The sequence below is a fragment of the Vidua chalybeata genome, chromosome 1, assembly GCF_026979565.1.
Source record: "Vidua chalybeata isolate OUT-0048 chromosome 1, bVidCha1 merged haplotype, whole genome shotgun sequence".
NCBI classification, from domain to species: domain Eukaryota; kingdom Metazoa; phylum Chordata; class Aves; order Passeriformes; family Viduidae; genus Vidua; species Vidua chalybeata.
This window is the reverse complement of record NC_071530.1, coordinates 1,124,544-1,137,383: the sequence shown is the minus strand read 5'-3', so window position 1 is coordinate 1,137,383 and position 12,840 is coordinate 1,124,544. Positions and strand designations below refer to the sequence as shown.

General features: G+C 60.6%; 2 protein-coding genes across 3 annotated transcripts; one reads left to right on the top strand and one right to left on the bottom strand.

Annotated features, from left to right (window-relative positions):
• Positions 1-2,067: 2,067 nt before the first annotated feature.
• On the top strand, positions 2,068-5,075 carry CAMP (cathelicidin antimicrobial peptide). 2 transcript variants are annotated; one of them, XM_053949312.1, is made up of 7 exons: positions 2,068-2,371; positions 2,466-2,570; positions 2,655-2,738; positions 2,847-3,573; positions 3,972-4,079; positions 4,168-4,251; positions 4,929-5,075. In XM_053949312.1, exons 4-7 carry the CDS (start codon positions 3,229-3,231, stop codon positions 5,037-5,039), a joined length of 648 nt encoding a protein of 215 aa, XP_053805287.1. In that variant the 5' UTR covers positions 2,068-2,371; positions 2,466-2,570; positions 2,655-2,738; positions 2,847-3,228; the 3' UTR covers positions 5,040-5,075. The 2 variants fall into 2 exon arrangements, with proteins under 2 accessions (XP_053805287.1, XP_053805278.1); XM_053949303.1 differs by having other exon boundaries at positions 2,844-3,573.
• A 1,021-nt stretch (positions 5,076-6,096) lies between these two features.
• On the bottom strand, positions 6,097-7,243 carry LOC128793105 (cathelicidin-B1-like). Its single transcript, XM_053952107.1, has 4 exons — positions 6,914-7,243; positions 6,563-6,667; positions 6,380-6,463; positions 6,097-6,275 (listed from the first exon to the last, which is right to left on the bottom strand). The coding sequence occupies exons 1-4, from the start codon at positions 7,241-7,243 to the stop codon at positions 6,147-6,149; spliced, it is 648 nt and encodes a 215-aa protein (XP_053808082.1). The 3' UTR covers positions 6,097-6,146.
• Positions 7,244-12,840: the final 5,597 nt, after the last annotated feature.

Below are 12,840 nucleotides of genomic sequence, written 5' to 3'. Positions count from 1 at the left end.
CCCCGGTGGGGTGGGGGGGTTCCGGGGGCGTGCCAGGATTTCCAGGTGCTCGATCCAAACACCAACTTGACTTGAGTAATCCCCCACCTGTAAGTTTTCGGGCTGAAGGTCCCAGAGGGTCAAACGTGGTGAGTTTATGTGCGAGCAAAGACCCCTCGGCCTTCTCCGGAGCCGAGGCCGAGCGGATCCATCCATCCCTCGTCGGTTTTCCTGCGGTTGCACCTTTGGGAAGTGCCGTTGTGAGCTGGGGGAAGGCTTCATTGTGACATAAAAACGGCCACTTCGAGGACTTGGAAAATCCATCTGCACCCTCTGGGAGCAGCAAAACCACCTGAGCCCTCCCAGGGGCATCAGCAGCGATTTGGGGGGTCCTGGTTGCACAGAGGGGTCTCCAAAGAGGACAGACACGGCGCTGTCGCTTCCAGGAGCTTCTTACACAAGACACCCCCAGTTTCTCGTGCTTTCCTCAGCTTGATGTGGAAAACTTCTCCACAAGAGCCACAGGATGGAGAAAGCAGGAAGAGGAAAAGTTCAGTTAAACCAGGATCGTTTGGGCAAGCTCTGGAGGAGGATGGATGGAAACCACTCCAGGCAACAGCCTGAGGGTTTCAAAATGGAAAATAGATTATCAGGATGTCCTTTGAATTAAATATTGAGGTATTTTCCAAGCCTAAGGGGCAGCTGGAACAGAAAGAATGGGATATTTTAGGAGAGGCAAGGAAAATAACGTCATGAGTTGGTCGTGCTCTGCTGGGAAAGGCCTTTGCCATGGGTTTTGTGCCAGGAAACTTTGGAACGCTGGCAGAGCCAAAGAGCTGCCTGGCAGCATCTTCCCTGCGTCAGCCCTTCAGCCCCCGTCCTGCATGATCCGTGATCCGCCATCCCTCCGGAGCTCTCCGTGCCCGGCTCTTCCCGTGCCACCCTGGGCACAGCCATACCTCCTCCGGGCAGGCAGGGCCAGGCAGCAGGAACGTGACCCGACCCCAGCTGCCAGGGATTTGGGATGTCCCCCCCCCCCACCCCGTGTCCCCCCATCCTGGGGGGCTGGGAGGAGCGGGATGTGCCCCCCAGCCCCGCTCCTGGTGTCTGTTCCTGCTCCCAGCATCCCTGGGATTGACTCTGGCTGTATATGTGGATGTCTATATTGGGGTACTGTGTATATTTTGGGGTCTATAATGAGCATATCTGGTTATAAATGTGATCTATCAGGACATATCCATTTCTCCCACATCTACCCACTGCTGGCTTCCCAGGAATGGGAATCCTGTGGACTTTTCTGTGCTGCTCAGACTTTAAAAAGGAAAAATAAGAAAAAACACGATCATAATGAAGTTGTTGCCGGTGGCATCTTCTCTTCCCCAGGACCCCTCCCGATGGTCTCCATGGGCAGAGGAGGCTCTGGTGAGCTGCTCTCCTGGTGTTCCATTATCCCTTCTCCCTCCCACCATCTCCCACCTGCGGCTTGTGTCCATAGGAATGGGAATATTGGAACAAATACCTTTGGAAGAGCAGCAGCTCCCCTGACCCCAGGGCTGTCGATGGCCCCAGGGCTTCCAGAGCGCTGCTCCCAGGCCCAGGGATCCTGGGTGTCTCCCAAATGTGCTTCCCGGGATTTCTTCCCCAGGGATTTCTTTGCTTGGATGAAGCGAGGAGAAAGGGGAGCTCCTGGCTGCAAAGGCAGCAGGAAAATACTGAATTTTTGGGGAAACGAGACCCGCTCACCCAGGGAAGGCAAACTGGGAGAACAGGATGCACACAGTGGAGTCCTCGGTAAACCCTGTGTTCTTGAATCCAAGGAAAACCTGTGCCTGGCGTGTTTGGATGAAACTGAGCGGGGTGAGAGGGATTTTTAAAACCCCAAAATCGTGTTAAGAAGCTGGGAGAGGGGAGGGGGCTCCTGGTTCTTCTCTCGGTGGGAACCAGGAGGATGCTGTGGCTCCCGGCTCGGGAGGAGCGGGATCTCGGCGGGACCAGCGTGCCAAGAAACTGGGAGCAGGCGCAGGGAAGGGGCCGCGGAGGGGGATCGGCCCTGCCGAGCTCCAGCATCGCCGCATCTCCTGCAGGTCCAGGCGCGCTCCCCGCCGCGGCACCGGGCCAAGGAAAACACCGGCAACCCGATCCCTTCCCGCGGCACGGGGGCCGCCGTTCCTTTACCCTGGAGCCGGAGCCGGGGCCCCCGAGCCGGGGGCTCATTGCCGGCGGTGCCGCCCGCATGGCGCTGCTGCTGGGGGCCGTGCTGCTGGCGGCGGGCGCTGCCGCGGCCCCGGCCGTGCCCCCGGCCATGCCCGCGCCCCGGGAGCTGGCGCGCTCCGTGCTGGAGACGCACGGGCAGGAGCTGCGGCTGCTGCGGCTGCTGGGAGTGGCCAGGACGGTAGGAAAAGGGGGCGCGGGGGTGGGGGGGTGCGCTCCGGCTCCGCCACCATCCCGTGCCGGGTCTCCTCCACACGGAGCTTTTCTCCCGGCAGAGCTTCGACTGGGGGACCCACTTCAGCATCAACTTCACGGCCCGGCAGCCGCCCTGCCCCAAGCCCGCCCCGGACCCCCGCGGCTGCCGGGGCCGCCCGGGCAGGGTGAGCGTGGGGTGGGACCCCCAAAACCCGGGGGCACGCACTGGGGGGGGGGTCCCCGGCGTGCTGAGGCCGCTCTGTCCCCAGGTGCAGCGCTGCTCGGCCCAGGTGTCCGTGTTCACCTTCCTGCCCGACGTGCCGCTGTCGATGGTGGAGTGCGGCCGGGAGCCGGTGAGGGCTCCGGGAGCTCATCCTGGGGGTGGGACACGTGTCCCCCTCACTTCGGGGGGATTTTTGGCTCTGGAGTGAAACCCCCCCGTTTATTTCTCCCCGCAGCAGTCCGGTGACAGCGCCCAGCCCCGCTCCCCTGGCACCAACCCAGGTCACTCATCCTCATCCTCCTCCTCATCATCCTCATCATCATCATCCTCGGGGCCCCCCCCGCGGCCTCGCCCCCCCTCCAGCGCGTCCCTGCGGGGACCGTCCCGCCGCCCCCTGTCCCCAGCGGAGCTGCAATAAAGAGATTTCGGGGTCGGACGTGTGCGTGTGTGGGGGTGACGGTTTGGGGGGCCCGGGGGGCGCCCTCGGCCTTGGGCAACAGCGATGGGGCAACTTTGGGGTTGTGCAACCCCGCGGGCACCCAACCTGGCACGGGCAACGTGTCACCACCCGGCCCCCAAATCCCCCTCGCCCAGCCAAGGGGGCACCCCGAGGGGTTCAGATGCCACCGCCCATCCACGGGGACACACGGGGACCCCCCCCCCCCGCCCCGCGCGTCCCCCCAAAAGAACGGCCACTCTGCGGCTTGGGGCCGGGCGTTTCCCAAGGGGCAGCCCCGGGGTGGGTCCCCAGCGGGGATAAAAGGGGCGCGGGGGTGGCCGTGGGGACAGCGATGCCGAGCTCGTGGGTGCTGGTGCTGGCGGTGCTGGGGGGGGCCTGCGCCCTCCCCGCCCCGGCGCCCCTCTCCTACACCGAGGCGCTGGGGCAGGCCGTGGATTCCTACAACCAGCGGCCCGAGGTGCAGAACGCCTTCAGGCTGCTCAGCGCGGAGCCCGAGCCCGGCCCGGTGAGTGCCCCCCACGCGGGACCCCCCCGCGGGTGACGCCCCCACCCCACTCGCGGTGCCTGACTGGGGCTGCCCAGCCCGGCCCTGAGTTCTCCCCGGTGAGTGCCCCCCACGCGGGACCCCCCCCCGTTTGTCACCGTGCCCCCCATTCCTGTCCCCCCACTCCTGCTACCCCGCTCGGGGCGCACAGTGCCGACCCCTGAGTGAGTGTCACCCCACTCGTGACCCCTCATTTGTCACACGCCCCCCTCATGACCCCCCCCACCTTGTGACCGCTCAGCGCCCACGCCAGCGATTGCCACCCCACTGGTGACCCCCCCCTCCTAGTGACACCCCGACTGCTGACCCCTCTGCTGTCACCTCCCCCTGGTGACCCCGCCACCCACCCGTGTCCCCAGGGCGTGGAGCTGAGCTCGCTGCAGAGACTCAACTTCAGCATGATGGAGACGGACTGTGCCGCCGGCGCCCGCACCAACCCCGACGACTGCGACTTCAAGGAGAACGGGGTGAGGAGGAGGAGGAGCAGCGGGAGGAAGGGTGGGGGGGCACGGGGGCCCGCTGCCATCCCCAGGTGACACCGCGTGTCCCCCCCAGGTCATCAAGGAGTGCTCGGGGCCGGTGCAGTTCCGGCAGGACTCCCCCGAGATCGACCTGCGCTGCTTCGACGCCTCCTCCGACGTGAGTGGGGGGGAGCCGGGGTCCCTCCCTCCCCCTGCCCCAAAAGGGACGCAGGGACACCCCGAGGGCTCCAGAGGAGGGTGGGGGGTCCTGGGGAGCTCACAGGTGCAGGGTGGGGGGGTTTTAGGTGCAGAGTCCCAGGGGTGGGCGCAGGGCCTCAGGTGGGGCGTCCTGGGTGGGGTCTGGGCGTGGGGACACGGGTGGGGTCGCAAGTGTCCCTGCTGTGGGGTCCCTGGTGTGGGGACACGAGTGGTGTCCCTGCTGTGGGGTCCTGGGTGGGGAATACCCCTGGAGTGGGGTCCTGGGTGGGGTCCCGGGGATGGGGTCCCTGGAGTGAGGTCCTGGGTGGGGTCCTGGGGATGGGGTCCTTGGAGTGGGGTCCTGGGTGGGATCCTGGGGATGGGGTCCTGGGGATGGGGTCCCTGGAGTGGGGTCCCTGAGTGGGGTCCTGGGTGGGATCCTGGGGATGGGGTCCCTGGAGTAGGGTCCTGGGGATGGGGTCCCTGGGGATGGGGTCCCTGGAGTGGGGTCCTGGGTGGGATCCCGGGGATGGGGTCCCTGCAGTGGGGTCCCGGGTGGGTTTCCAGGTGCGGGGGGCCCTGGGTGGGTTCCCGGGTGTGCTCCCAAGGGGGAGTCCCACAGCCCCGCCCCCCCTGACCCCCCCATCCCTCCGGCAGCCGGTTCTGATCCAGCGCGGCCGCTTCGGGCGCTTCCTGAGGAAGGTCCGGCGCTTCCGGCCCAGGGTCAACTTCAACGTCCACTTGAGGGGCTCCGTGGGGCTGGGCTGAGCAATAAAGGGGCCACCGGGAGTGGCCGTGTGGGCACCGCGTCCTCCTGTCTCTGTCACACGGGGAAACTGAGGCACGGCTGCGACACGGGGCTGATCCCCCGCATTGTCCTCAAGGGGCCTGGGGACAGGGATGGGTTCACTCTGGGGAGCCCCCAGGACCCCACCCTAAAAAGGGACCACTGTCATCGCCAGGGTGTCACTGTCCCCACAGAGTCCTTGTCCCCATGGTGGCATTGTCCCCACTGCATCTTGTCCCCCCCCAAACCAGCAGTGATGGCAAAGGGACATGGGGGGACACAGGGGACACTGTGAGCCCTCCAGGGAGCTGCAAGGGAGGGGCTGGGGGGTTCAGGTCCCGAGGGGACCCCCATGATGGACCCACTTTGGGACAGGGACATTGTGGGCGCAGAGCTGGGGGGCCCAAGAGTGGCTGGAGCAGGGTCATGGCTGCAGCCCCCCTGCGGGTGTCCCTCCTGTCCCCCCAACATTCCTGTGGGTCTGTACCCCACAAACACCTCTGTGGGGACCCCACAGACTCCGGGGGACCCCCAAGGTGTCCTGGGCACAGGGAAGGACAATCCCAGGGCTCCAAGGCCCCGCAGGAGGCCAGTGCCAGGAGGAGACCCCGGTGTTGTGCCCATTTTTGGGGAGCTGATCCTGCTCCCCCTGGGACCTTCTGCCACCAGCACCGTCCCCATCCTCGTGTCCCCCTTGTGGTGACAGTGGCGGGGAACGCCGGGAAGCAGCTGGAGGTGGGGAGGGGCTGTCGGGGGGTCCCCGAGGTGGCAGCACCTGCGGGGGGGGGTCCCTTTGCCTCTCCAGAGGTGGGGGGACCCCAGGTCTGCCCCAGTGAGAGCCCCCCACTCGTGACATCCCCCATTCATGACCCCCAGGGTGTTCCCAGCTCTCACAGCTCCCTGGCTGGGCACGGGGGGATTTGGGGGGGTCTGGGAGCGCTCGGGGGTCCCCACTGGGGCGCAGGGACACTCAGGGTGACACCAGGAGTGATGCAGGGATGTTTATTGGCAGTGAAGCACCTGGGGAGGGGACACGGGGAGGGGACACAGAGTGGGGACACAGGGTGGGGACACAGCAGTGTCACCCCTCAGGGTTTGGGAGCCTTGAGGTTGAGCCTGTCCCGGATCCAGACCCGACCGCACTGGAAGAACCCCTGGAAACGCTGCTTGATCTTGCCAAAGAAATCCTTGATCTTGGATTTCCAGATCCGGCCAAACTGGGAAAACAAAGAGCAGGGTCGGACTTTGGGGGGGGCGAGGAGGGGACCTGGGGGGCCCCCGGCAGCCGGGGGGACACGGAGCCATCCCGGCCCCTCCTCACCGCAGCCGGCGCCTTCTCGCAGGAGAGCTCCACCGTGGGCTGCTGCCCCTCCAGGAAAACGGAGCCCTGGCACCAGGTCACCGCCTGTGGGGCACAGAGGGGACACAGGAGAGCCCAACCCCCTCGTGCCTCAGTTTCCCCAGCGGATGGATAATCCCCAGTTCCCACGGGACGAAGCCTCACCCCGAGCCAGCGGCTCTTGCAGTTGCTGGTGGCCGTTCCCGGTGCCCGGCACGTGGTCTCCTCCAGGGTGAAGCTCAGCTCCTGCCGGCTCTGCAGGTCCGAGGGCTGGGAAAAGGGACAGGATCCATCAGGGATCCACCACCCCCAAGTGCCCAGCCCCACAGCAGGCCGGAGCCAGCCCTAAGAGGGGCCGCATCCAGCCTGGAACGGGTCAGGCTCAGCCCCGACTCGGCTGCGCTCAGTCCCTCGGGGGTCAGACCCAAAAACGGGGCAGATCCACCCTGAGAAGGGCCGGATCCAGCACTGCCCAGTCCTGGGGTTCCCCCTGGAAAGGGAGAGCTCAGCGCTCACCCAGCCGGGCCGGGGCTGAGCCTCGCGGAGCCGCAGGACGTAGGGACTGACGGCCCTGGCGTTGAGCAGCTCCACGGCCGCCGCCACCACGTCCCCGTAGCTCAGGGACCCCGGCGAGGACGAGGCCGCCGTGGCTCCATCCTGTTCCGCCGTGGATCCGCGTGGCTCCGCCGTGGATCCGCGTGGCTCCGGCGTGGATCCGCGTGGCTCCGGCATGGATCCGCGTGGCTCCGCCGTGGATCCGCGTGGCTCCGCCGTGGATCCGCGTGGCTCCGCCGTGGCGGCTCCGGCCAGCGCCAGCAGCCCCAGCAGCAGCAGCGGTGGCCCCATCCCGCTCCCGGATCCTGGCGCTGCTCCCCACCGGGGCCGGCAGCGCTTTTATGGGAGCTGCCAGGGGGCTGGCACAGAGGGACATTCCAGGGGGGGATGAATCCGGCCAGGAGCCCAGCCCAGCCCGCTGTGGCCCCCGGGGCAGTGGGGATGGCTGTGCCGGTCACCTCGGGTCAGCAGGGGAGAGGCCACAGGGTTTGGGGTCCCCCAAGGGAGGGAATGTGTGAGCAGGGAATGTGTGACAGCGAGGACAGGGACAGCGGTGACAGACATGGCCTGTCGGATTACGCTCTTTTTTGACCCAGAGATGGGGCAACTGAGAGGTGTTTTAAAAAGTTTTATTCCATTTTCAGTCTCATGTGGAGGGTGAGACAACAGAGATGTTATAATTCACGCTGTTACAATCAAAAACCGACTGTTCCCTAATTACAATACATTATAAACATTTCTTGGCTTATCAGCTTCTGCCACACCATGCTGTAAATGTTTTAAAGTGAATAATCTAAAATTACCCCATCGTGGGTCTTACTACAATGCATTTTTCACGGTTCTATTTCTATTTTCACGGACTATTTATATAGTCTATAATAAGACTATATCTAGTCTTATTTACAGAACTATCCTTTGAGACGTGTTTCCAGCTCCATTTCTCTCTCAGCAATGTCTGTCCTATTCCCACGGCATTTCTAAGCCAGCATTTCTTATCTCAAGGTTTGCAGAGGGATGCACACGCTGCGTGAGCCTCCTGCCAGGCTTGGAGAATTCCCTTCAAATCCATTTCCCACGCTGGCCCTGGATGGTCCAGAGCGTGGTGGGGATGAGAGGTTTGAGCCAGGTGAGGGTCAGGCTCTCTTCCCAGGGGACAGGGACAGGACAAGGGGAAACAGCCCCAAGCTGTGCCAGGGGACGTTCAGCTGGACATTGGAAAAATTCCTTCCCCAAAAACGGTTGGCTCAGGGCTGTGGTGGAGTCCCCTCCCTGGGGGAATTTAAAATCCCTGTGGATGTGGCACTGGGGGACGTGGTCAGTGGTGGCCGTGGCAGTGCTGGGGAGGGTTGGACTCGGTCTCCGAGCGCTTTTCCCCGTGATTCTCTGAAGACAGATGGGGTTTTCCATGCCAGCGGTGATTTATGGCCCGTCCCTCTCTGCAAACAGGCGAGCAGGAAGCTCCAGGAGGACACCCAGCATCCTTCAGTGGAAAACATCCTCGTAAATCACACGGGGACAAAGACACCGACACCTGGAAGTCCCCAGGGAGGGACGGTGACTGTCCCTGCCCTGCAGCAAACCCCACCCCACCCTGGAGCATTCCGGGTGCAGCCAGGTCCAACTTTCCATGGAGATGGGTGGGATTTTACTGGACCACCTCCAGGCTCACCTCCCCAGGGACAGGGATCCAACACATCCCCAGGGATTGATTGGTCTCGCTGCTTCCCTTCAAGGCTTTCCCAGTTCCTTCCAAACTGTCCCCCATTCCTTAAAAATTCCCATTAAATTCTGCAATTCCTTCCAAATCCTTCCCCGTTCCTTCACAGATTCCCTCCAAATTCCTCAATTCTTTCTGAATTTCCTCCAAATTCCTCCCAGCTCCTTCCAAACTCCTCAGTTACTCCCATTTCCCCCATGTATCCCACCTAGGATTTAGCAGCAAGAGAAACGAGTTTCAGAATAGAATGTAAAATATTTAAATTTCATTTTTAGGTGCCTGTGCCAGCCCTGAGCAGGCTCCAAAATGCCACAAAATCCTTGGAGGCCGTTTTGGGAATTAAAAAAAAGAGAAAATTCAGTGAGTTGCGATTCCCAGGACGTCTCCCACCTCTGACAATAAATCCTGCCCAAAAACCAAACCCTGAGCCCTGAGCTGGGGAAATTCCCTGCTCGTAAATCTGACTCTGGGTTTATTTGCCCTTCCCAGGGTTGTGCTGTCCCTCCTCATTCCGGAAGAGCCGCGGGTTTGCCTTGGAGCCATTCCCACAGCCAGACCCTGCTCCGACCCGGGCACTGGAAGGTTCCCAGTCCGGGGCAGGGGCTGGGACTGGGTGGGCTCTAAGGTCCTTCCACCCCAGCAAGTCTGGGGTGCTGGGACACTGAAGGGAGGGCACGGCTGGTCCGTCACGGAATCATCCTGCGGTGGGTTGGGTTGGAATGGAGCACAAATCCAACTCCACGCCACCCCTGCCATGGGCAGGGACAATTCCCACTGCTCCAAGCCTCCTCCAGCCTGGCCTTGGGCACTTCCAGGGATCCAGGGGCAGCCACAGCTGCTCTGGGAATTCCATCCCAGCCAGGAATTCCCAATTCCCAATCTCCCATCCATCCCTGCCCTCTGGCAGTGGGAGCCATTCCCTGTGTCCTGTCCCTCCCTGCCTTGTCCCCAGTCCCTCTCCAGCTCTCCTGGAGCCCCTTCAGGCCCTGCAAGGGGCTCTGAGCTCTGCCTGGAGCTTCTCCTCTCCAGGGGAACATTCCCAGCTCTCCCAGGCTGGCTCCAGCCCTGCAGCAGCTCCAGGCCCTCCTCTGGGTCTCTCCAGCAGCTCCGTGTCCCTGCCCGGTCTGGGCAGACATAGATCAGTGGGATGGAGATGGGCAGAGTCCAACAGCACCAAGTTTAATAAGTCCAAGTGCCGAGTTCTACATTTTGGCCACAAAAATCCCCTACAGCGTTCCAGGCTGGGGACAGCGTGGCTGGACAGTGCTCAGGGACCTGGGGGTGCTGTCCACAGCCGGCTGAACATGAGCCAGCAGTGTGCCTTGGTGGCCAAGAAGGACAATGGCTCCTGGCCTGGATCAGGAGCTGTGGCCAGCAGGAGCAGGGAGGTCATTCTTGCCCCTGCACCTGGCACAGGTGAGGGCACACCTCGAGTGCCGCGTCCTCGAGGTTTGGGAAGGACGTTGGGACGCTCGAGCGCGTCCAGAGGAGGCAACGAGGCTGGAGAGGGGCTGGGAACACAAACCCTGTGAGGAACGGCTGAGGGAGCTGGGGTTGCTCAGCCTGGAGAAGAGGAGGCTCAGGGGTGACCTCGTTGCTCTCCACAACTCCCTGAAGGGAGGTGCAGACAGGTGGGGTCGGTCTCTTCCACCGGGCAGCGCTGACAGAACAAGGGGACACAGCCTCGAGCTCCGTCAGGGCAGGTACAGGTTGGATATTAGGAAAAAAAATTTTCACTGAAAGAATAATAAAGTGCTGGGATTGTCTTCCCAGGGAGGTGGTGGAATCACCATCTCTGGATGTGTTGAAAAAAAACCTGGACGTGGCACTTGGTGCTATAATCTGGTTGAGGTGTCAGGGCATAGGTTGGACTTGATGATCTTAGAGGTGTCTTCCAACCTCATTATTCTGTGATTCTGTGATTCTGTGATTCTGTGATTCTGCGGTTCTGTGATTCTGTGGTTCTGTGATTCTGTGATTTTGTGATTCTGTGGTTCTGTCATTCTGTCACTCTGTCATTCTGTGATTCTGTGGTTCTGTGATTCTGTGATGTTGTTGTGAAAAACACCCATCACTTGGCTTTTAAAAATTTTTAAAGATTAATAATAATAAAATGGTTATAAAAATAGTGATACAATTAGAGTAATAAAAATTTAGAGTTAGGACAATTACAAGACAATAAAAAGCAAAGAACTACGGATGCTCTCGGGCCCTTAAGCCACGACAACCATGCCTTGTGAACAAAGGAATAGCCCTAAAAGCAATAGCCTGTTGCATATATAAAACACTTCATTATTATGCATATATTTTATTTAAAACAAGAAATTCATATGGCACTTGTCAAAAAGTTTCTGTTAATGCCCAGGTGCCTTCGAGCCTAAGTTAGGCTTGAAGAACTTTGTTTCTGTTGATAAGGAAAGCCATAAGTTCTTCTTCTCTGGAAAATTTAGGGGTTTCTGTAATTGTTATCTCTGTGTGAAGAATTCCTTGATTATCTTCTCCTTTTCTAAAAAAAGAATATCTCACACACATAGTTTCTATTTTAACTACTAATGCTTAATTTTGATTACAAAACTACATTTACTATATTAATAAAATGTTAATACAGCATAACTTTCAGCATAATACATATAGTAAATATCTGCATAGAGCCATGTAATATGCATTTTTCACACTGTGATTCTGTGATTCTGTGAGTCTGTGATTCTGTGGGTCTGTGGTTCTGTCACTCTGTCACTCTGTCATTCTGTGGTTCTGTGACGTTGTGATTCTGTCAATCTGTGATTCTGTGATTTTGTGATTTTGTGATTCTGTGATTCTGTGATCCTGTCATCCTGTGATGTTGTGATTCTCTGGTTCTGTCATTCTGTCACTGTCATTCTGTGGTTCTGTGGTTCTGTGATTCTGTGATGTTGTGGTTCTGTCATTCTGTCACTCTGTCATCCCGTGGTTCTGTCACTCTGTCGCTCTGTCGCTCTGTCACTCTGTCACTCATCCCGTGGTTCTGTCACTCTGTCACTCACTCATCCCGTGGTTCTGTCACTCTGTCACTCATCCCGTGGTTCTGTCACTCTGTCACTCGGTCACTCTGTCACTCTGTCGCTCTGTCACTGTCACTCTGTCACTCATCCCGTGGTTCTGTCACTCTGTCGCTCTGTCACTGTCACTTTGTCACTCATCCCGTGGTTCTGTCACTCTGTCGCTCTGTCACTGTCACTTTGTCACTCATCCCGTGGTTCTGTCACTCTGTCGCTCTGTCACTGTCACTTTGTCACTTATCCCGTGGTTCTGTCGCTCTGTCACTGTCACTCTGTCACTCATCCCGTGGTTCTGTCACTCTGTCACTCATCCCGTGGTTCTGTGCCGCTCGGTGCCCGGTCCCGCCGTTTCCCGCCCCCGGCCCGTCCCTGGTCCCCATGGCAACCCAGCCGAAGGGGGCGTGGCCACGCCGCGCAACACGCGCTGGCGCTTCCGCGTTAAGCCACGCCCCCGCCGTCGCCTCGCGGTCGACCCGGAAGTGGCGCGTTCCCGCGCTCACTGGGCGGCGCCATGTTGGGAGGCCGTTCAACATCCGGGCAGCGCGGCGGGCGCTGTGATTGGCGGAGCGCGGCACGTGACCTGCGGCTCGCACTGCGATTGGGGGGCGGTGCAGCCGCTTCCGCCCGGTGCGGGTCCGGGGTCCTGAGGGGAACCCGGGATGGGGGAGGGTGACGGGAACCCCCGGCCCTCAAAGCGCGCCTGGAGCCGGGAAAACCGGCTCCCGAGACATTTCACTGATTTTATTGGCTTTAGAGTCCCATTTCACCGTCCGCCGGCACTGACCGGCGGGAATGTCCTTACAGGAATTGCGGAGTCATGGAATTGCTGAGATGGGCAAAGCCCTCAGAGATGAACGAGTCCAAACCCAGCAATGCCCCATGTCCCCAAGTGCCACATCCACAGGGCTTTTCAATCCCTCCAGCGATGGGGACTCCACCCCTGCCCTGGGCAGCTGGGCCAGGGCTGGAGAGCCTTTTCCAGGAGAACATTCCCAATATCCACCCGAGCCTCCCCTTGAGGCCGTTCCCTCTTGTCCTGTTCCCTGGGAGCAGAGCCCGGCCCCTCCTGGCTCCAGCCTTCCTCCAGGGAATTCCAGAGCCAGAAGGTGCCCCCTGAGCCTCCTCCTCTCCAG